The sequence below is a fragment of the Hipposideros armiger genome, unplaced genomic scaffold (assembly GCF_001890085.2).
Source record: "Hipposideros armiger isolate ML-2016 unplaced genomic scaffold, ASM189008v1 scaffold_129, whole genome shotgun sequence".
Lineage (NCBI taxonomy): Eukaryota > Metazoa > Chordata > Mammalia > Chiroptera > Hipposideridae > Hipposideros > Hipposideros armiger.
Genome location: NW_017731479.1, coordinates 889,901 through 914,591, shown reverse-complemented (window position 1 = coordinate 914,591; position 24,691 = coordinate 889,901). Strand labels below are relative to the sequence as shown.

Here is a 24,691-nt window from a genome sequence, read left to right as displayed (position 1 = left end):
CACACACACACAGATCAGAGCAGCCCAGATGCCTCTGCCTTGGCCTCTGGCACCAGCCAGGGGATCTGGCCTGGCAGCATAATCCCATCCCCCTCCCCATCCCCCGCAGCAGCAGTTGGCATGGAGGCTATTCAGGTTACAAACTTTCTCACTCATGGTCTCACTGGACCAAGAGACCAGGTGGTGGTTTTCCCATTGCATGGGTGAGGACACTGAGTCTCAGAGGGCCAAGTGACTTGAAGGACACAAATTCTCCTTGGGAGATAGCCCAGGCTCCTGGGGGAAGCAGCGAATCCCCCATGCTCTGATACTCTTGCACGGGCACTAACTCCTCCAAGTGAAGGAAGGCTGAATGAGGCCCCGATTTCAGACCTGCCCACCAAGCGTGCAGGGCAATGGGGCGAGGATGGAGGTGGGGCAGGAGAACGCCACCTGGGCGGCCATGGAATCCCAGCTCTCCCTCTCCACTTGGCCTCATCTGCCTGGTCTCCAGAGAAGGCCTCAGGGACCTCTCAGCTCTCCCGTTGTGGGGAGCCCAAAATCCCTGGCTACTTCCGGATCCCAGGAAAAAAATAAGGTGAGTATCTCTTCCTACACCATCACCACACACTCTGGGGTCAGATATTGTCCCGATTGACCAAAAGACTGGAGAGGAAAGAGTTAACTGGAGGGGCAGATGGACGAGGGACAGGATCCTCCCTGGAAACTGCCCAAATGTCAGGCTGAGCAGCTCAGGACTGCCAGCCAAAGGACGCAGAGAGAGACCCAGAAGCTCCCAGAACAGATGGGCCAGCCAGGGCACGAGGGGGATGAAATGGCTATGATCATCATAATATCTCAAATTCCTCTGGTGCATTCCCGTTTCCGAGGCTCATTCAAATCCATTATCTTACTGGAATCTCACAATTCCCCTGGACAGGAGATGGCCAGGGGCTGTGAGGCCCATCTGGCAAGATGAATCCACTACACTCAGAGAGGTTAAGAGGTTTGCCCAAGGTCACACAGCTCATTGGCTTGCAGAACAGCCCAAAAAAAAAAAATCAGGTCTCCCGAATATTAATTCATCCATCAATGGACTTGTGATTCAATTCTCCATTCCCCAACCTGGGGGCTTGGAATGGTGATATAGATTAGTGATAAAACAGGAATAACGATAATAAAACCAACATATATCGGTCACTTACACCATGACAGGCCCTGCCGTAAGCACTTAACGTATATTATTATCTTATTTAATTCCCACTCTGACCCTATCTGAGGTAGATATTACTATTAGCACCAATTACAGATGAAGGAGACAGGCTCCCATGAATGAAACCACTGGCTCAAGAACAGAGCTATAAAGCAGTGGACGCAGCTAAGGCTGAAATAGAGTTCTCCCTGACCCTTCACCAGCATGCCAGCAGCTCCGAGTCATCCCTGCCATCAGAATCACCTAAGGAGTGTTTAAAAACTCATGACGCCCAGGTATCACCTTAAAACAATTAAATCAGAATGTCTGGCATGGGGCCCAGGCATCAGTATTTTTTTTTTTAAAGATTTTTATTGGGAAATTGGGGGGATGGGAACAGTGCTGGGGAATTGGGGAAAGGGGAACAGACAAGTTGCTGTCGTTTTGTTCTTCAGTCTAGTTGTGGAGGACGTTGCTTCACTGGCCCAAGTTGGCACCATCATTGCGCTCTTCTCTGGCGAGGCAGATCAGTCGCCGGCTTCTGGATGGCCGCTCACTGCGGCTGCTGGCCGCTCACGCTGGCTGCTGGCCACACACGGTAGCCCATGGCAATCCACTGCCACAGGGACTGCAGCCCACGCCGTCGCCGGCGACTCATGGCAGCCCAGCTCCAGGTTGAGCTGTTGTTCAGCATCTTAGCTGTAGAGGGCAGTGTCACTGGCCCTCGTATGTGGGATCCGAACCGGGGCCCTCTGGCATCCCAAGCGAGTTCTTAACCATCGCGCCACTCGGCCGGCCCCCAGGCATCAGTATTTTTGAAAGACCCCCCCAGCGGATTCCACGACGCAGGCAAGTTTGGGCACCTTCGCACTACACTCTCCCCGGAGACAATTCCAGGTATCGTCTCAGAGGGGCTCTGTGATGGCCAAGCTGCTCTCAGTTTCCCCATCTGTAAAATGGGGCTCCAACAGCTTTGACAGACTAGGGTCCATCCTGTCCAGGCCCAGGACAGGAAAGTGTTAACGACCCAGAGATTGGAGCTGAGAATTCCAGAAGGCTGTCCCTCTCTTCTCTCCCCCAGAGTCAGCCAGAGTTTGGAGAGCCTACATGGGGAAGGCTGTTGTAAAACTTGCATTATGTTTATTTCGAATTAGGCTTTTGTGCATCTGCAAACAGTGGGATCTGCAGCGGCAGGGACTGTGAGGCTGCTAGCAGTGTTTGTCATCTTCTTTGGGTAAACCAGTTGGGTGCCCAGTAAAGTCATAATGGAGGGGCAGGCTGGGGTGCTGCCAAGGCAACAAAGGAAAATCGATTCTGGAAAGCGGAGGCTGTGGCTTGGGCAGAAGTGGGACATTTGTGTTTTCCAGGCTCTGGAAATCATCCCCCACTTCTTCCTCAGCAGGAAGCAGAGGCTGTTCTCTGGGGAGCAGCCTGTAGAGGAAAGGTCGCCTCTTCATTGGTTTGAGTCCCGGCTGTTGGCTGACTTGCTGGATGGGCTTGGACCAGTGGCTGCCATGCTCTGGCCAATCTCCTTGCCTGTAAGTAAGGAGGTTGCAGTCCTGCTGACCATGACCTACCTAGCTCTCTCACCACATCTGTCAGCCGTAAGATGGAAACACAGAGAAATCCAAATGAATGCAGAATTCACAGTTCTGGTCCACAAATGTTTGGGGTACAAATCGGGGGGACTTCCAGGTTTGTGAAGTCTAGGACACAAAGGTCCTAATGGACAATGTCCTGTGGGAGGCGAGAGTGACCCCAAAGGGCTCAGCTGATGACAAACCTTGGTTCCATGGAACATAAAAACCGTTGAATCTTATGATCTCAGAATCTTAGAGGCAGGGCCATAGCCAGTTGTGGGGGCCTTAAACTTACACGGTTTTTTTTGGGGGGGGAGGGGGGTTTTGGGGGGAGGCGTTGCCTCTTTAAGAAAAAGAATATAAAATTTCAAAAATGAAAATAGGTACCAAAGTGAATATTGACTTAGAATGAGAGGATAAATAACACAATACAGTTTTAAAAGCTGAGAAAACCCACCAACACCTCAAATCTAAAATACAACATATTTTTTTTCAATAACAGCCTGAAACACTAGTATCCTATTGGATTCCCTAGATTTTTGAAGCTGCAATTCTGATTGCCTCTTCATGTGACAGTTTTGTAATACTGTCATTTATACAGAGAGAACAGAAAGATAACCCAGCACTTTGTCTATGAGGGTTTGCTTAGCCGGAGTTTGGGGTTGAGAGGTCCGAAAGTCCCAAAGATATGAAAGTGCAGGGCATCTGTGAAGTGACTGCCTTCAGGCCATTACGAGCCCGCAAGAGACTTGGGGGGACGTTCCAGTGTCCCTCTGACCCCCCCCCCATTGCCCACCAAGAGGGTCTCCTTCAGGAGCTGTGTTGGGTGTATTAATCTTAGCCACATCTAGAAAGCCATGCATAGACGATGTCTCATTTTTAGGGGCGACCTCCTAGCTTGCCTACTTAACAATCCCAAACCCTTGAGGGAAAGCAAGTAGGGAAAATAGAAACCGAACATGCATATAAAATTGCCCTCATTTTTGATAGTTAGTGATCTGCGCAAATTGCGAACTTCGATCTTTTGCAGCCTATCCTGGAGAGAATCAAGAATCAAAGATGCCACAGAACTCTGGGGACTGGGGAGCTGCTGGAATCTATGAGGGTGCAGAGCCATGCAGATTAGGGTGTTGGCTGGATGAGCCTGTGGTTGGAGGGTAAGGAGACACAGGGGAAATGCTATATGTAGCCCGGGTGATGGGTTCACTCCACTTAACCCTGGTCCTTGAACGCGGGCTTTAACCCGATTCCCTTCCTCCCTGGGACCCAGATATAGCTCTAGAGAGATGATGCGTAGCAATGTGGTATAGGGATTGAAAACCCTGCTTCATTCTTTACGAGCAGTGTAACCGCCAATGAGTGCTGTCACTTCTCTGAGCTCCAGGTGTCTAACTATTAAATGAGGATGATGAAAATGTACCCACTATTTGGGTGGCTGTGAGGATTAAGCAATATATTATAGTTCACAGAGAGCGCCTAGCAGAGTGCCTGGCATTCGGGTAAAACTCAGTAAGTGCTGGGTGTTACTATTACTATTCCTTGGCCTTTCTCATCAGAACCCAATGACAGTCCCCTCCCTGCACCTCGTCCCAGAGAAGGGCTGAGATTGGTTCTCCGAGAATCATATGCTAGCATTGCACCAATGATAGTGTCTAGAATAACTGAGAAATATAATCGTGTGTACTGTGGCCCTAATTGGTATGGAGATAAGGGTTCTGTTCCTCTAAGGGAAAGGAAAAACTTTCTAGAAAGTCCTAAATAAAAATATTACAGTCTCTTATTCCTGACTTGTACCCCAGGGACCGGAAGGAGACCCTTCCGATCAACTGGGTTTCCATCCCATAGCAAATGGCCAATCAGACCCCAAGTTTCCGACACCCCTGTTGTCCTTTCTCAGAATCCCCAAGAATTCTTGGGGAGGATGAATCCATCCCATATCCTAACTCTGCTCCTTGAGAACAGAGACTGTGTCTAGTTCATTGTCGCATCCTAAATGTCCAGCACCAGACCCGGCACATACAACATACTCAATGAATATGTTACTGCCTCTGCAAATGAGTAAATGGGATAATAATTTGTGAAGGAAAAAACAATCCAGGGAGTTTACGTCCCAAAGACCAAGGAGAAACTTTCTGACAGTGGAAATTTTTTTTTTCTTGCTTTCTTTTTGTGTAACTAGTTTAATAAGCATTCATGTTGGGTCAGGCACTGGCCTAGTTGCTTTAGCACCATATTTGATTCTCCCAACCATATTTTGAAAGTTGCACTTCCCATAGGCAGTGTGATCTAATGGTTAGGGAGCCCTGACTTTAGGATTAGACCTAGGTTCCAATCCATTCTCCAGCAGGTCCTAGCTGTGTGATCTTGAGCAATTACTTCCTCTCTTTGGCGCTTTTCTGGTCTATACAGTGGGAATAACAATATCTACCTGACATTGACAGAGTTCCTATATTAAACGTGCTAATGCATGTGAGGACTTGAGCACAGTGCCTGGATCACAGTAAATTCTCAATAAATAGTAACCGTTATTTTTCCTGCCGTCTTCCTCCCATATGGAGAAAGAACGTATCAGCGAGGCCTCAGGTGTTCATCCTCGTATGTGATTCCAGGGATGAAAGGCAATTCCTATCTATGGGAGAGGCTGGCCTCCCTTTCCACCCAGACATGCTATAGATGACCCTTTCCGGCTCTCTTAGCACTCGAGTGGGATCTCGTGACTAGCTTTCACCAGTGGCATGTCAATAGAAGTGTTGGGTCACTTCCAGGCTGAGGCAGTTAAAGAGCAAGTGGGGCCTCTCCACCTCATCTCCCAGCTGGATCAGGCCACATAACCTGGAAGCCGTGTTCTGGAGGTGGGACCCTGTATGGAAAAACCCTCCTTTAACCCAGAAAGGACTAAGATATGAGCTAGAAATGACTGGATCATAGGGAGCCACTGAGATCCGAGGGTTGATCTGTTATAGGGCCAATCTTGTCACCCTAACTACACAATTCCCATTTAATGACCTTGCAACATCCAAGATGGTCTCCATCCTGCCTAGTCTTTGAATCCAAATGGTCATGCAGCCAGCGGACACTTTTAGGGTCACAGAATATGCTCCTTGGAGAAAGGAGTGCTGGGTATAGATTCTAAGGGTCTGAGGGATTCATCAGGAAGGAGATGGGGGGTGAAAGGGAGTCCCCTTCTCTCCAGTAGTACTGGCCTCCCAGGGCCCCCCCACTGGTCAAAACCCCATCACTATGATCAGTGCTAAGCTTCCACTTAGTTCAGGCTCTGGCAAAATGCCTCCATCTCTAGCAGTTTCTTAAGAAAGCTCAGAACAAACATAATTACAGCCCCCAAATAGGGCTGTGCATGGCTAGATGCCTGGTAACCCCACAATCTATGCTGTAATGATAAATACGTTTTCTGTGTTCTTCTTTTTGCCTCTACATCCCCAGGGATGCCCAGAGATGCCTCTTGCACCAAAAAAAGAGTTTTCCTGCTGAAAGCTCTGGCTTTGCCCAAGTGGTGATCAACACACCGAGGTCTGCAGCCCAGGACCAGTAACTGGAAACACAGGGTCCCCTGGGGTGAAATACAGTGGAGATTTCATGGCTCCTGGGTCGGAGTCTCTTTCTTTCCAATAACAAGGGGTGAAAAGAGGATGCAAAGAATAAACTTGGTGCTGTTGTTCAGCTACAGATGGCCAGGCTACCGCTGGCCAGTCACCTCCTCACTGTTCATTCCCGTCCTTAAAGACAACCAGCAGAAGTACTTGCTCATTCCTGCAAAATGGCAGACTCCACGGTGTGTAGCTGGATGCTTCTGTGATGCGCCACAGGTGCTAGGTTCTCTCCCCAATGATCGTCTCCAAGACTTACAGGAATCTTGGAAGAAAGTTGTTTCCCCCATTTTAGAGATGATAAAATCAAGGCTTGGGGAAGTGAAATAGAGCACAGGACAGGGTTACTTGGCTGTGCTGTCCAAAGCATCCTATGTCATACATACTTGATAAAGTACAGTACAGAGCAGAAAGTACCTTCCCAACCCTAGGAACCATTTTTTTTTAAATTGGGGAACACTGTGTTTTTCCAGGGCCCATCAGCTCCAAGTCAAGTAGTCATCTTCAATCTAGTTGTGGAGGGCGCAGTTCAGTGGTCCATGTGGGGATTGAACCGGCAACCTTGGTGTTATGAGCCTGTGCTCTAATCACCTGAGCTAACTGGCTGCACCTAGGCACCATTTTTTTTTTTTTTTTTTTTTTTTTATTGGGGCCATCCTACCACCTGTTGGCAGCTCGGCGGCAGCTCAGCTCGGGCCGGGAATCGAACCGGCAACCCTGTGACTCAGAGCTCGCACTGTTGAGCGAGCTCTTAACCAACTGAGCCACTCAGCTGGCCCCCCTAGGCACCATTTTTGATGTGTCAAAAGATGTCAAGAGAAAAGAATACCTGTCCACCTACCGAACAGCATCGGAGTACAGCTCAAAGGCACAGATATACCTAAAGTATTTGGAAAATGAAAAACGCTATATAAAAGCAGATTATTACTTCAGAAGCTAATTAGTCAATTGACAAGGAGGCAGTATGGCATGGAGGTTAAGTTCATGGGCTTGGGAATCAGATAGGACTGGGTTTGATGAAGCGTGAACCTCTCTGAACCTCAGTTTCCTCCTCTACAAAATAGAGATAAGAAAATTCCCTGTCTCCTGGGGCACTGTGGAGCTAATAGATATGAGCTAGTAGATACGAAATGCTGAGTACAATGTCTGACTCACACTGCTGCTGATGTAGTTGGTATTGTTGTTGTATAAATAACTCTATCAGTCTTAGCTTTCTCATCTGTGAAACGGGGAAAAAATAAGCCTACCCATCTCACGGTGATTTCATAGTTTAAGACTCCTTAAAAATGCACTATGCCAACTCTGCAGATAAGCTACATCACCCCCAGGGCACAGCTGGGGAAAGACGGAGTAGGTGAAGACTGGGCTCCCTGAGGCCACCCGTCCCCACGGCCTTCCCCTCCTCCATGGCATTCAGGTACTCCAGGCAGGAGGGAGTTGGCATTGTCCTGAGTTCCAGAGCCCCTGAGCAGCGCCCGCTCCTGTAGCCTCCCAGCATCCTGCTGGCAGAACACAGAGCCAGGAAGAGCTCCCTTGGTGCAGGACACCCGCCTCCTCCCTGTCGTCCTGATGTGCCTCAGGAGATCATCGGATGTGTCTGCTTAGCGGCATCTCATGAATCAACAGCAGGCAGGCTGGTCCGTGAGCCCTGTCTTCACCGAGATTTACTGTGCTCCTACTTTGTGTCAAGCACCGAAGTAGATACTTTCCTATTATACGCATAGCCAAATCGCTTTACTTGCTAAACCAGTTCTAAGTACCGGGTAAATATGAATCGGGTGCTGGTTGTGTCCTGGGCCCCGTGCTAGCTGCTGGGTGTGTGGAGGTAAACAAGACAAAGCCCTCGGCCAAATATATACATCCACGCACTAATTAAAAGGTTCTAGGATTGGTCTTCTATTGACACTTCTATTAATCAACCTAATGGTTTATGTATTTAACAGTACTAGTTATCAGCGCTGATTAGCCAGTGACTAGCTTCTTTCGCCTTGAGCAAGTGACTTCACCTTTCTGAGGCTCTGGTTTTTTTCATCTATAAAATGAGGGGTTGTCCTTTGAGGAGCATGAAATTGAAACAATAATGAAGACCAAGAGCCTGGCACCAACGGCACAGTAAGTGTTCGGTGGTTGGTACTTGATTCGATCCTTCCAAAAGCTGTAACCTTCTCTTCCTGAGAAAGATAAATATATAGCATGTATACTACCACTTCCCATTCCTGGACCAATGACAGACATCACTAATCGATCAACACATTCTTTGCTACTGATCTCAGATATAGCCCCAGGAGCCATCTCAACAGAGTGCTTCAGGCAACCACTAATAATTGACTGAAGCTGTCCACATTCTCTGTGGAATTTTTTTTTTTTTTTTGCCATCCTGCGCTTGTCTACTCAGATGCATACATGCAGGTCTGTAGTTTGACTGACGCTCTAAGGAATACCTCCTTCTTTTCTGAACTTTACTCTTGGGTGTTGAGTGTAATTCCTTCGAGGCTGAAATACATGAGCATGAGCCGAGATGCATACAGGTGGCGCCCATTACATGTAAGTACTGATCGATGTGACTCTGATCCCCAAACTTGGGTCCCATTCCGCTGAATTGCCGAATGGTCTTGGGTAAGTCACTCCTCCTCTCTGGGTACTTTTGATATATTTTTTTTCTCACGGGTAGTGTGTTAGTAGGACATGGTGGTGAAAATCTTGACTATTGAGACTTACAAGCTTGGGCTTGAATCCTGGATTCACCTTCTAGCTGTGTTACCTTGGAGAAGTCGCATAACCTCCCTGAACTTCAGTTTTCTCATCTGTTAATTGAAGATAGCAATAGGACCCATCTCAAAAGCTTAAGGGGCTTAAAGGAGATACTGTGTGTGCAACAGGATAATATTTTGATACCGATCTATGTGATTTTTTTTTTCCTCTCTGTATTCCCCTCCTCCCCCCTTGTTTTTTTTGCCATTGAAGCAGATCGTGGGCTCTGGTGTCATTGCTTCAGGGGAGGCCTGGGTCAGGACTGAAAACAGGAAGAATATGAGAGTGTTTTTAGATTTTGCCTTTTGGAAAAGTCAAAGCCTTTTGGGGAAGGGGATTTATGGACTTAGAGAGGGTCTTGAAGAAACACAAAGAAAAAAAAAGTTTGCTAGAGTAGAAAAAGATTGCCTCTGGGATGGCGAGAGGAGAGGAGAGGTTGAGAGAGAAGGGGAGGGGAGGAGAGGGGAGGGGAGAGAGAGATATTCCTGAGATGAGAAAGGTGTCCACTAGGCAAGAATGATGGACGTCACCATGGTAACGTGTTCTGTGAACTAATGGTCGATAGCCAGAGCTCTGCCAAGCTGGGCAACCTTGGACAAGTGAAATAACCTCTCTGGGCTTGTGTTTTCACTTACAATGTAAGGCTGTTTTTAATCACCCTACCAGTTAATGCAAGGAAGTGGGAAATCCTGGTCATTCACAAATATCTACCCTCTTCCCCCCTTCTCCAACACCAGTGATTCAGCATGTGGTCCTCTGCATCACCATCTTTGAATTTAGCTCTGGTCAACAAAACATGCGGTTGACTACCAAATCCCTTATCTCCTCTTCGGGAAGGGTTATCCCACTTCATAGGTGGTTCGATAATCTTCTTGCTGGGAAGAGCACTTGTAGCATGAAAGGTACTTCCTGCTGGCTGACTCTCCTTCTGAGTCATTGCCCAGTGTGGAGGGGGAGTGTCAGTACCCTGGGCAACCCCTCCCCCAGCCCCTGAGGTCTGCCTCCCTGCCCGGCAGTCCCTTCCCCGTCTACCAGAGCCCAGCCTTGGAGTAAGCTCCCACTGAAGTGATCATCTAGAAACTTGAAAGCAGGAGAACAGCGAGGCCTCACCAGTGACATCTTGTCTCCATATCTGGCCTTTTGGGGAACAGAATGCTGGGTAAGAGAGAAGGCTGTGGCAGCAAGCACATCTGGTCTAGACTCCTAACCCTGACCCTTACAAAGTGATAACTTTACCCAAGTTACGTATACCCTCTGAACCTCACTTCTACCATCTACAAAATGGGAACCATGGTGCCTACCACATAGGGTCAGGGTGAAGATACAGTGAAATAATATCTACAAAGGGCCACAGAGCTAGGTTATGAATAGGAGCATCTCAAATGGCATAGCATGACAACTAACGTGTATGACCTTGGGCAAGTCACCTTCCCTGTTCAGGCTTTAATTCTCCTTTTGACAATGTTAACTCCTGCCCTGCGTGCAAACGGCTAGTTATTTACAGACATGTCTCTCCTACTAGAAACGTATGAAACCCGAGGGCAGAGGAAATTGTAGTCATTAGTATGCTTTGCATATAGTAGAAGATGGTGCTGGATTAAGGTATGGGGGACAATCTGAAGGGAGATGTGTATAATCTCTTTGCACAAGTTACATAAAAAGGATCATGCTAATTGTGATTCTTTGTTTCTAAGAGAAATGGATAATGTAGAAGCATTTAAATATCCATAGCAAAAGGCCTCGGAGTAGAAAAGCAAACCTGTGAGGCCTAAATTCTTTGAGACCACAATGTTTTAGGTGTTTTGGAAAGAACTAAGATTGGGAGACTAAATTCAACCAGGTGTTATGCCTGTAAAGTCTTGGAAAGTAAATGATCTGAGCTGCTATTTCTTATCATCTGTTCAGTGAAATGAATAAACCTTACTTTACCATAAATATAGGGAAATGGCGAAGAAAGGCACCGATAAATGTTGGTTGGTTGGGTGGGTGTGTGGATGGATACATGGGAGAAAAAAATAGTTGGAGAATGAATGAATAAGCCAATAGCTGGAGAACAGATGAATGGGTGGTTTGAAGAATGAATGAATGAATGAATGAATGAAACCAAGGTTTTTTGATCAATGGATGGATGCAGGGTAGATGGATGGATAACTAGGGAGTGGGTGGATAAATAAATGGATATAGGAATAGATGATGAGTGAACGTGCGGATGGATGGGTGGAGGTGTGAATCAAGTTCTCAGCAAACAGGAAGTGTTGTGTCTGTGAAGAGTGGCCATGATGGCATCATGGCTGCACCTACATGGGTCATCGTGGGGTAGGTATTGCAATTAGAAGCCCCAGATTTCTCAGTCAAGAAAGGCTTATTTTCCTTGTTTCTTTCCCTCTTCCCAGGAAAACCTGTTTCCAGGGAGGTCACTACACTAATGGGATATCGAACTCCCTCGGTGAGTTTGCTCACCCCAAAATAAAACAATTGGGCAGTACTAGTGGAAGTTCCTCCTGAGCCACGTTCCCTCGTCTGCATCACTGGGGCACGAGGATGGAGCGGAATGGAGCCACATATTGAGAAATGGAACCAGCATGCCAAGGATTTCCTTGTTTCTACATGATGTTCCTAATTTTTCTAATCTTTCCTTCCCATGCCAGGAGATGGGCAGAGCAGCGATTCCCAACAAGAGTTAGTAAGAGTTACCAACACAGAATTCAAATCACTCCCCTGGCACTATCTAGCTGTGTGAGTTTAGGCAAGTGACTTACGTCTCTGATCCTTAATTTTTTCATCTGCAACATGGAAGTTATCATACTATCTAACTACCTCCAAGGATGGTTGAGTGGGTTAAGCGATACAGTGCAGATAAAGCACTGTGCTCAGTGATGGGCATATAATAAATACTCAAACTATTGTTAGTAGCTATTATTAAAACTTGGACAGATGAAGTTGAAAAATTGACATTCAAGAGGTTACTGAGGCAAAGACGTGAACCCTGGGACTCAGGAGACCTGGGTTCTAACTACTGTATGATTTGGGGCAAGTGCCTTTCCCTCTCTGAGCCTTAATTTCTCCATCTCTATAATAGGGAATGGAACCCATAAGCTCTAAGATTTAGGGTTCTTGAGTAGAGGGGTAATCCTAGCCTCTCTTTGCCTCCCTCCACCAGACTGATTTTCTTCTGAACATGAGCTTGAATGTCCAGGGGCCACCATTCCAAATAGTCACACCAGGAATCAGCAATCAACCAAGTTAGAGAGTTTTGTCCCCATGTCACCAAGGAGGACACGGAGGCTCAGGTTAGTGAGGTGCTTGCCCAAGGTCATATAGCTAGTAGATGGTAGAATAGAATTCAAACCCAAGTTCATTAACTGCAGAGCCAGAATTATCCAACTATGTTAACACCCCTCCCTTGGCCTGTGTCATAGTCACATTTGTGAACGGGAGTTGACGCCTTCCTTAAGATTGAAAGGGCAGAGGAGGGTGGGTGGGGGAATGCAAAACCCCCAAATTTCCCAGGATAAGGGAAGACAACAGGCTCTTTGGGGACAGAGTGGGAAGTAGGAAATCTCAGGGGGGCTTTGATGGCACCTTGCCCCAAGCCACCGGTGGATATCCCTGTGTTTCTGATAGGAAACATCAAAGGCATCTAGGCCCTCTTAGACCAGTTTCTGGCTCTGGCTTTCAAACCACCACTGGGTATGGTTTGAGAGCCGATCTGCTAACGGGACAGAAATGCTGTAGATCCAGGGTGGAACAGCCAGCGTTCCGGGGTGCGGATAGGTGCAGCCAGTAGATGGCAATCATATTAGTGCTTTTTCCCTTTTCTGAGTCCCACAGGTACGTTAAAATGATCCCACTGTCTATAGCATTGATTGCTTATAAGACCATAGGCAAGTTACACAACTATTTCAGGCTGCTGGATTCTTTCCATCAAATGAAGGGTTAGGAAGGGCGGGATGAGAAGACACGTAAGGCCACCTCTCTCTTAGTTGCCAAGATGTCCTTCCTTTGGGGGTCGTACATAACCTTCCCCATGGAAGGAAGGTTTCCAGACTCATGCTCCTCCCACTGCACTTTGGGGTCCATGTCCCCACCATCTGGCCCCTGCATTGATGAGGTCCAATGATGTTTCTTCCTAAGGTTCCTGAGCTTTGGGTTCCCCTTGCAGTTTTGGGGTCCCACTCGAATCCATCCATCCCATCACCAGTCAAAGGGTGTCACTCTAAGAGACTCTCTGCTTTGGAAAAAGATGCAGCACACACTGGGGGCACATGACAAGGGTGTGAGGCTGGTACACGCAGTGATAAGGCCCCGGGAAAGGAGGCGGGGCGAACGGGGGTGAGCCTGGCAGTGCAGGCTGGTCAGTGACCAGGGAGGGCATGCCATTCCTCCCCTGCCTGGTGGATCCATGCTCAGTACTCAAGCTCTTGGGATCGGAGATTTTGTCCCCCAGCGGGATGGGGACACTGAACGTGCAGTCAAGAGACCTGGGGGTTTATTCTGGGTCTTTGTAAGACCCTGAGCTCCAGTTTTTTCACCTGCAAAACGGACATAACATTGGCGTTTCCTGTTGTGAGGCTCACATGAGATCAATAGGAACTGTTGGCAATAGCAGCGATAATAACAACGTGTCATTATTTCATGAGGTGACTTTGGGCAAGTCATTTCACATCTCTGAGCTTCACTCGCCCTTCCTGTTTGTAAAATGGGGATGGATGGATTTGTCTGCCTTCTTCCCCCAAGGAACTCTGAGCAGTGTGGTGTGTTAGAACTGGGTGTCAAGTGGTCCATATTTCAGCTGTAGCTCTGATGTCAACCCTCTGAAGCACCATGGAATGCCCCGTGTTCTTTCTGTGCCTCAGTCTCCCCATCTATAAAAGGAAGAGGCTGTGTTTGAGTTCCTCCCATCCTGACTGCAGGTGAAACAAGACAGTGAAGTGATGCTGGTTTATAAAGAATGAATCATTGGAAGGTGCTATTATGAGGATGGTTTCCTGCTGGGAACAACTGTTTGCATGGTAAATGGTGGCCCTGCGCCCATCCTGCACCACTGCTCAGATACCTACCCCGTATGGGAGTGGGTTGGGCCCCAGGGTCACCCGCCACCTGGCCATGGAAGAGAGGCTGCCCAAACAAAAGCCTCCTTATCAGCTGGAAGCTCTGAAATATGATCTCAGAAACAGCCAGAGCTGCTCACCTGCTCAGCTAGGCACAGGCGGGGTCCAGGTGGACATCTCCTTAGGATCTCCAGCCCAGGATTCGGGCAGCATATGCCCCAGGAGGTCTTCATGGGGCAGGAGGCCATATCTCCCCGTGGGGGCGGGGTGGTGGTAAGAGAGAGTGGGGTCTGTCTGCTCACCTGATCACAGCAGGGAAGTTCAAACATGAACCTTGATGTTGGGTAAACACCACTCCACTGAACCCAGAGCTCACCCAGACTGACTCAGGCTATCGATCTTGGGAACATCTGTCCCCCTCTGTGGGTCTCAATCTCCCCATCCACAAAACCAGGAGCTAAGGGAGATCAGTGGGCCCTAAAGATCGTTTGATCTTGTGTCTCTCTGAGAAAATTTGAGAATGAAACCCCCATATACACATATAAGTATGTGTATTTACTTATAAATTATATATGCACACTCTTGATCCAATACATTATGCTCACTATAAAGCATATCCCTCACTCCTCCACAGGTTAAAGGAGACTCAGTGATCCCAGGGGTCCCTTTCGCTCTAAAATTCTGAGGCTGTACCTCTGTAAGTCTCTGAGTTTTCTCATCTGTACCATGTGCTTACACCTGCATGCCTTCATTGACTATTCATTCAACAAATACATAAAGAGCCCCAGCCAGGGGCTACCACCCCAGGTGCTCAGAAGCAGCAAGGAATGAAACAGAAATGGTCTCCACCCTCAGTACTTCAAACAGCTCTCAAAGGAAATAACATGGCTGTTATGGAATACTGGCAATTCCGGATGGTTCAGACTATCAGGCACGAAAGGGATGTGATGCGGAAAAAGTGTTATCATGCATGCACTCAACCAACATGTGTTTGGCTCTCGGCTATGTACCAGGTGAAAGAGATACACCCATGAACATGCACAGTCCCATCCTCATTCCAGTCTATTAGGAAAGGTACACTTTAATCAATGATCGAACAAATCAATATAAAATGGCAAATGTGCTGAGAGCCAAGAGGGGTGCTGCAGGGATGAGAAAATCTGTAATGTGGGGTGTGACTCAGTCTGAACATTATGGAAGGATTCCCTAAGGAAACAGCATTGGAGCTAAGATCTGAGAGTGGAATAGATGTAAATTCGGCATCAGGGGAGAGGGAGAGCTTTCCTAGCTGCACATGCAAAGGCCCTGTGGCAGGAAGGACATGGAACGTTGGAGGAGCAAAAGAGTAGGGTGCAGAAGGAACAGAGGGAGTGAGGGGCAGCATTTTAGAAGTGGGGAGGTGGGCAGGACCCTGACCATGGAGAGACTTTAGGCCTTGGCGGGGAGTCAGCTCTGTATTCTACAAACTGAAAGATAATGATGGAAGTCTTCAGATGGGAGGAGGGTATATTTATCTGATTTGCTTTTCAAAGAGGTTCTTCTGGCTAGACATGGAGAATGGGTAAGGAGGGTAAAGAGAGAGGAAGGCAGTATTCCTGACAGCGGTATGAGATGGGAACAATGGCGATTGCCTAAACCAACTGGACGTAAAACGAGATGAGCGAAACAAAAGAAAACCACCCACAACCTTACAAGCCAAACCACAGAGACAGGACGAGAACAGAGCTGCAATCAGGCAGACCTGAGTTCAGATCCTAGCTTCCTCCCTTCCAAACTGTGTGACCTTGGACGAGCCCCGCCTCCCCTCTCCGTCTCAGGTTTTCCTCCTCTGCAGGGTGTGCTAGCCTATAAACCTATCAGTGAAGAGCCCTGGCCCTTATCCCAATTCTGACTCGATTTAGCCACGACCAGGTCACTCCCACTCTCTGAGCCTCAGTTTCCTCCTCTATAAAACACGGTCTTCAAAATACCTGCCTCCTAGAGTTATTGTGAGGATGGGATTGGATTAACAGATGAAATGCGCTTCACACGGGGCCGGGCACGTAGTAACGGAAGGAGCTCAGCACTCCCATTCCCACCGTGAATGAGCGCGCGCACACACACCATGAGCACACACACTACAGGCCCCGGCGGCGCCTCTCTTCCCACAGGAGTGATGACTGTCTTGTAAAATTCCAGCCCACTTGCCTGAGCTTAACTTTTAATGAAGCCAGAAAACAGTGATGTGCTGGTACTTCTGCTCCGTGAAGCTGCCAGCAGGATGTGAGCCCCGGGAATCCAGCAACTGGGGGGTTCTCCCGATGAGAAACATTTGCGTCCAGAGAATCCTAATATTTGTTTTGAACAGACACATGTAGACGTGACTGACTTAATGACTGTTTTAGGGTTCAGTATTGTTCCTGTATTTGGTTTGGCTTTGTCTCTATGACATCTTAATTCTGTGTTTTATTTCACGGAGCTCCGCACACAGGCTGTAGCATATGGGAGCTCCCTCAGCAAAATCTCAAATGGATATGGGGGGGGGGAGGCAGAGAGAGAGAGAGAGAGAGAGAGAGAGAGAGAGAGAGAGAGAGAGCAGACTGTAGCTTAAGGGTGTGCAGTTGAAGTGGGGGGCGGGCAGCTGCTGGGTAAGAGAAACAGTCTAGATTTCCACGCATGAATATGAGAGATACATCAAACCCTCACTGTCATGGGAACAAGATTTGCCACTGCTATTTGGCAGTATAAACAGTGTCTTTTTCAATTTCCTAATCTGATTGATCACAATCAGAGAGATTGTAAATTTCATGCTTGTCCATAACACATGGAGGGCCCCGCTAAGCTTCTGACACTGCTATTCAAAGTCATCCCTGGCTGCCTGAGAGTCGGGGAGAGACGCCAAGAGAAGCAGTTCAGACCAAGGACCCTGACTGAGAGGGCAGGAGCCCCACGGGCACCTCTTCCCTGCCCCCCCCCCTCTAGGAGCTGAGAGCCCGGGATTCCTTAAGTGGCTTCCAAGGCCCTACTTGATCTGTTTTCTGCGCACACCTAGGGAGTCATCTCCTGTCCATCTCCCCCTCATTCACTCTGCTCCAGCTGATTGACTTTCCTGCTGTTCTTCAAATACACCCAACACGCTTTCACCTCTGGGCCTTTGCACTTGCCGTTCCCTTGGTCTCAAACACTTTCCCCCAGTTATCCTCATGGCTTGCTCCCTTCCTCCCTCCAGGTCCCTGACCCCCTCCTCGCCCTCCACCCCTTTCCCCTGCTTTCTTTTTCTCTAACGCCCTTATTGCCGCCTGATCTTATCTGACTTGTTTGTTTCTGCATTTATTATTTTTCTCTGCCCAAGAGCAGGGACTAACTTCATGGCGTTCGCCGCTATATCGAGAAGGGGCTCAGGAACATCGTCGAATGACTGAAAGTACACATGTATTGTTTAGCCACATGCAGCTTCTGCCGCTGTGTGCATTCAGTCCCCTGTGGTTTATTTCACCTTCAACACATGTCAGCTGACTCTGATCCCCGCCCCATCGGAGGGGGCTCAAGGAGGACAGCCTGGCTTTCATCCGAGCCAGAGCGAGACCATGAAGGACAAGAAACCTTATGGCCCACACCAGACTGCATCCTCGAGCCAGTGACAAGGGAGTTGGAAATTTTATGTTACATGGGCAGTTCCTTTCCACCGCTCTGTTTTGTTAGCTCTGACAATGGGCCCCCAGCAGATAAGGCCCCCTCCAGAGAGTTTAAACTGGTTTCCTTCTAGGAAAAGAAAAGATCTTTCTTGAGACTCTACTGGGGAGAAAGGCCTTATTCGTTCTGATCGTTCCTTGCATTTATTGGTAAAATTGATGACATGAAAGAATCATTGCCATGCTACAGATCAGATAACGAAGGAGAGCGGTGTGACCGTAAGAAGGGACTCCATGTCTCCTGGATGCCTCTCCGTCCGCTGGCCTTTCACATTCCCGTTTCTTTATTCCTACCTATGTTATGGTTCTTCAGACTGTCTGCCTCATGTCAGGTGTACCCTTGTTTGTGTAGACCTTTCCACTCGACTCCGAGGCCCTCAAAGAGAGAGATGGCATTTCATTCATCTTTTCCTTCCTGATAGGCCTGGAACATGGTAATGATAAAAACTATAATTCATTATTAATGGTAAGCACTATCGTTCATGAAGCCTTTACTGTGTGCCAGACTGCACTTTCCAGAAATCGGTTCATTGAGTCCTCACCACAGCTCTTAGAGGTGGCTACTATTATTAGCCCCATTTTGTAGATGGAGAAACCAAGATTGAGAAGGCCAAGTTGCTTGCCAAAAGCCATGTACCCCGTAAGTGTTTGCAAACAGTGAAAGGAAACATTTCTTTTGATTAGTTTGCCATGGGGGCCTGTCAGATATTTTAAACAGCTCTGCATACATCTGGTGGCTCTTTAGAGGACGCCAAAACCCTATTCAAAAATGAATCCAGAGCACTGAGGTGGTCGAGTGACAAGGCCAAGGAACCCTGACCGTCACCATCAGGCAACCCCAGCCCAGGTGGTGAAGGGCTTGGCACTCTCCGTACTGCATCTCGTGAGGTAGTTCATGTCATGGTAACCAAAGCGCCATTTATGGAGGTTTGGGTCTGTGCCAGGACTGTGCCCATGTTCTTTATCCAAATTATCACAGTCACTCCTCACGACGACCCCATCAGCTGAGTTTTCACAGAGGGGGAAACTGAGGCATAGGGAGGTGAAGTGACTAGCAGATTCCAAAGCTAGGAAACCCCAAAGCAGAACTTCAGCCTGGGTAGATCCGACTTCAGAGCCCAAGCTCTTAACCATTCTGCTGTCTCCACCTCAGAAATATTCTCTCACCCCTCAGAGGAAGTCTTCGTAACAAGCAAGTAAGCCCCTGCGAATCCTTCCACCTCACAGACAAGTAAATACAGCCTCTCTGGAAGAAAGGTTTTTAAACGTATTGTGCCCCTGCAGTGAGCCTGAGCTGCTGAAAGGAGCCCACGACTCAGGCTCCTTTCCTTATTAGAGGAGTTAAGCTTTTAGGAATGTTTCCCCCTTCTTGGTTGCTTGGAGTCGGGGTGGAGTTCATGGAGACCCACAGGCCTGGAAAGCCCTTCCAGGTGGTCCAGGAGGTCCACCCTCCTGCCCCTAAACCAGCTGACATGTCTACTCGCCCCGACAGCCAGACGTCTGTAGCCAGGGAGCTTCATCCTGATACTAGCGAGAGTCAGATCTATTTGCTGTGTGTGTCTCTTGGACTGCATTGATCAGAATCCCCGGTGTGTCCGGACTGGGGGTGGCGTGGGAAGAGAGCTCATCTGAGGCTGGATTTAGACCAGGTGCATTCATCTAATGAATGCATCCAACTTTCATTGACCATCTACCGCAGCCTGGGTCTTTTAGATAGCGCGGTGGCCCCGTGACACAGCAGTGTCAGACGCGATCCCCCACTGGCCCCTGTGCACCATTCAACAAATGTCACCTTGCAGGAGGAGACAGGTTGGACCCAAACAGTAACACGCCCTTCCCAGAGGAAAGCGTTCACTCATAGCCAGGGCCGGTGTGCGCGTGACCCTCGGTCCATTGGCTCTTACCCACAGGCTGCTGGGAAATCACCTGCCAACAGCCCCTCACTCCTCCGTTGCCAGGACAGAGTCAGCACAAATGCGCTCCCCTGATCCCTTGGCACAAAGGGGCGTCTTGGATTCAATGGTTCAAAGGCATTTCTCCTGACTTGCAATTTGGCCATCTTTCCCTTTATGCAGTAAAATCTTCCACAGTTTGGGATTTATGATGCTTTGGACAGGGCCTGGGCTGAAGTCTGCTTCTGGGCTATTCTACATACAAATGATTTTCGAAGGCAACTGATAGTTTTCCAAGAGACTTGTAAAGGGACTGTTTATTCTACTTGAAGGGGTTGGCCTCTCCAGCACTTTACTAACGTGCATATGTCCACCAACAATGGATATATGCTAATTACAAATGATTTTCAGACGTTTGTGAAGTCCTCATCTACTATTCGCCTATATGATGATAACATTACAGTTTGAACTGGCCTCAAACCCTAGGCTTTCCACATGGAGCCTAAACTTCTCAGGTACAAACTTTCTGGACTAAGCGATTAACAAAGAATTAATTAACGCCAGGGAAAATGGCTGTACTTGTTTGGTGGGGACCCAAGAGGGGGAGGTCTCTTAGACTCCAAGTATATGATTGATTCATGCCGTCTCTCTTCCAGCTGGTAGAGGGTGAGGTCTCACCACGGTGGCCTTACAGCCTGGTGTGCCTGGCACAGTCCCTGTAAGATCTCCCATCCTGGAATAACTACTCACAGCAACCCCTTTCACTCTTTATGGGAACCATAAATTATACAGTCAGTCTAGATTTGAATGGAACAAGGGATTGAAATTGTGATTTTCAAGGAGTTTGGGCCTTCTCTAGACTGGTATTACCTGCCTATTCCTACATGCACCAAAAGAATACCCCATAAGGATGTTGTACCCACCCATTCTGAACCCAGGTGATTCTTCACCAGCCACCCCACCACCACCACGCCCCCGCAACTGAAAAGAGTCAGATCAGAAAGCAGCTCACCTTCACTCAAGGAGGGGAATGATGGGAACACTCCCACCCCACTTCCTGTGTGTTAATTCCATCTCAAAGTAGTTGACTATCAGGAGTTGCAATCCCACAATTTTTACAGTCAGCCTGACTGGGGGGTGACATGGGTGGGCACGAAGGACACAATACCAAAAGGAATTGTCGGTTTCCTTTGGCCATCGAAGATCTGAGCTGTCTGTTTCAGAGGCAATGTCTAATAAACAATCGCTATGCCCCACACATGGGAAGGACTTTGCCTGACTCAGTCCTCAGAACTCACTCACTGCCCGAGATGGTGACTATTTCTATTTTCCAGCTGACTAAATGGGCTCAGCAAGGTAGAGCCAGTTTGTCTAGGACACTCAGCTAGATGGTTAGTCTGCAGCTCAAGTCGGAGCTCTTCATTGCTCTGATATGCTGCCTCCCACTCTGCTATACTGTTCTGACATTTGAGTCAGACATCTGCTTGCAATTTGATACATGATAAAGCTATTGCCTCATCAAATATGCCTCACAGAGAGGAAGGGGGGTGGTGGCTAGGGGATGCCTGGCTTAGAGAGCTGTTGTATGATGCATGCGTATTGCTATGAAATCAACGAATTGAATATAAGCTTCTCTCCCGGTACTGAGTTATCTTCAGAGATAGACTTAAAATATCCCGGGGGAGTTCATTCAGGGCATAGCCCTCCTCTGTAAACAAATACTAAGTGTGTTACCAACAAAAGTGGCTGGTGGTTCATCCGCCCCCTCCCCCCTCTCCCTGCAGACAGCTACTTGGGCAGATGGGCTGACTGTGAGCTGGCCTTGACTCACGGAGCTAAACAAGATTTCTGATGAGACCAAGTCCCCAGGTCGCCTCTAGAGGAAGCCGCTGGGGCCAAGCTGATGCGATGATGCCCTGTCCTTTTCCTTCCTAAGCATGCTGCTTTAGAAACATGGTACTTCCACCCTTAAGTAAACATAGGACATTAAAAAGGAGGTGGAAATTGACCATCGCTAGACGTGGCTGCCTTGGGTGACCATGGGGATGGTTCAAGTTTTATAGACAGTCTGTGAAAAGACAAAACTCAAACCCAGCCTTTCCTGAAAGCTTGAATACAAATGCTCCCTGCTCACTCGCTGCCCCAAACCAGGAGTAACAGCTAGAAAACTGCAATCTGTGCCACAGAGAGGCCACACCTGTTACAGAAGTATTGAAGACAGCCCTCCCAGCATGCCATACATTAGGGGCTTATGGCTCAGACTTGCACCCCAGGCGTGGTTCCCGGGGAGAAGGAGACCCAGCCCATTCAAAGATCCCAGGAGTGAAATGATACCTACGTGGGGATTGGCTATACTATTGTTAAGAGTCTCAGATGGAGGAAATTCCGATTTGCACAAAGATACAGAAAGCAAGAGAGTCTGGAGAGCTCGTGGGCAATTTATTTGACCAAGAAAAGGGCATGACAGTAATTGACTGACAGGCAAAGAGTGAAGGTAGCAGCAAGCCAGGTGGACCTTAGGCAGCTTTTCTGAGTTAAAATACCACCAGGAGTCTGCTCTCCTCTCCCCTGCACCCCTGAAATACATGGGAGACTCCCTACCTAACGCCACACTAGTTTCCAGTGAAATTCCCTCTAGTCCCTCCCACAAGGGCATATTTTCTGGCCAACACAGCATCGGATGTGCCAACAGGAGGTGCATCCAAAGGTGGAATGGATGGCAGAAACCCAGGAAGATAAAACCGCTGACGTCAAAACTCTCTACCAAGAGCCTCCTTTCCAAGCAGCGAAACATCAGCTTTGATGGCATTTGGTATTGTCGTTCCCCTTCTCCGGCCTGTGTCACAGGGTGTCCCCTCCCTCCCAGCCACAAATCCTGGCGGCAGCGGCTGCTTGCAGCCTGCCACATCCTGCTGGCCCATCATGTTTCTAGTCGGTCGGCCCATTCTCAACGTGGGGCATCCATTTTTCTAAAGACATGGACGAGGCAGGTCCCAATCACACCACGTAAAGTTCTTCAGCCTGAGTTGGGTTTTAGGTATGATCCCCCATCAGTCCTCCACCCCGCACCCATGGGAAAGTTACCAGCACAGCCATTCTGTCTGAAGCACTTTCCCAGACATGTTTTCAATCTACTCCCTTAATGTAGCCTGCCAGGATTAATAAATACTCCCAGTGGTCTTCCCTGGACCACTTTTCTGTTTTTTTTTTCTCCCACCAAACCACTCATCCAACACCAGCAAAAGATGAGCTTTCATACTGCCTTCATTTTCCCTGACAGAGGGCACGGATGTCTTCCTCTCATTCTCAAACTCCTCTAAATTACACGATTTAGGAAACGAATTGGGTTTTCTGTGTCTTGGAATGCTTCTGTGTGGCTCAGCCTTCTCTTCGCTTCACCCCACACCCTCTTCTCCCTCTTTCTGCCTTTCTTTCATTTCTTCCCTATTCTCTGCCACTCTCCCACCCCCCATCACACTTTCCCCACCACCATGTAAGCATCTCTTCTTATGCCTGAGAGCAAAGCAATCGGATCCTTTGGGAAACACCCAAGACAACTTCCAAGATCGCCTTTGTGATCTTGGAAGGCTCCTCCCTGACTCTCGAGCTCCGAGTCCCCGTTTTGGACGCTGGTGAGGAGAGAATTCAGCAGCAAGCAACAGCAGCCAGAAACGCATGGAGGAGGGTGCTGTTTAGGGTGTATTTGAGGGAACAGCATATGGGCTTTTGTCAAAACGTTCAGAGCTCGCTAGTTTCGGAGCTGAGTATAGAACACTGTTTGAGCTGGTTCAACCCTCATCATCTCGTTTTGTACAACATCCCCAAACGTCTCAAATCTACCGTTTCCCCCCGCCCCCCGTCCCACACCCACACCCATGCTCTGAGCGCTAGGATACCAAGAAAAGTTTCTCAGTCAAGTCGTATCCCACCTACGCCACCCACCCTAAGCGAGCAAAACCTCTTGACTCAGAGCTGCCGGGTCAGCAGACAGTTGAATGTTGCTCCCAGATATAGACTCCCCGTCCCTTCTCACCAGCTTCCACCTCATAACAATCAATTAGTTCCTATGTTCCAGCGGGAGATACCGAGTAGTGACGGGAAAGACTGGCCCAGCTGCCTGCTGCATCCACCTTTCAGGGCTCTGGGGCACAGGCATTCCCTTTCTTAAGAAGGAGGTCATTACCTTGGCAGCGGCTTGCGGGCTGTGATACTGGCGACAATGATGCTCTCAGGACGTGGGGTGGCCACAGCTTTAAAGGTTCCTCGCCAGAACTTCTCAAAAAGCTGCTTCTCGCCTTGCTGAACGCTCGCCATCGCCAACCCAAAGGGGCTGGGGCGTCCGGGCGCTGTCCGAAGTGCTGAAACCTTGATTCCAAACAGGGGCACACCCGGCTCCCGGGCTCTGTCCGCGGTGAAACCCAGAGGGGTTGGGTGGGGTGGGAAAGACCGAGGCTCTGGGCGGGGGATGGGACGCCTCAGCCGGGCAGGCAGGAGAGAAAGAAGGCTTGTGCGCTGGCTTCCTTCGGCTGCTGGGTTGGCTCTGTGCTGCGCTCTGAGCTTGCTGAGCTTCCGTGCCCCAGTTAGGGGAGGGAGGGCTGGCTTTCTCGGCAGCGCCAGGAGAGAAGAGGCGACAGGGTCGTCCGTGTGTGCGTGCGCGTGTGAGCTCAGGCGCGCCCGGGTTTTGTCTCTCGCACAATGTGACGTTGGAAGAGGAGGCTGGTCGCGCGAGCTGCACTTTCCTCCCCCCTCTCCCTCCTCCACCAGCTCAGCCTCCTGCCGCCATCTGCATAACAAAAGCCCGCAGGTCTTGGGAGGAGAAAGGGCGGGGCGTGCGCCAGTCACTAAGGCCCCGCGGCGACAGAGTTGCAGCGCTGACCCCTCAGAGAAGCAATCCTGGCACCCCGAACAGAACAAGGCTGGCTGAACAGCCGGCTTCCCAGTCCGCTCTCCTCCCCCACTATCACAGACCT

The 24,691-nt window shown here is 48.9% G+C and overlaps 1 protein-coding gene across 1 annotated transcript in view; it reads right to left on the bottom strand.

The window, feature by feature from the left end:
- Positions 1 to 24,444, bottom strand: part of SRRM4 (serine/arginine repetitive matrix 4) — a 183,021-nt gene extending 158,577 nt beyond the window's left edge. Inside the window, exon 1 of the mRNA XM_019649137.1 lies at positions 23,905 to 24,444. Within this exon, the coding sequence (XP_019504682.1) occupies positions 23,905 to 24,035 (131 nt within the window). The 5' untranslated portion in view covers positions 24,036 to 24,444. The remainder of the gene's footprint in view (positions 1 to 23,904) is intronic.
- Between the last annotated feature and the right edge of the window lie 247 nt (positions 24,445 to 24,691).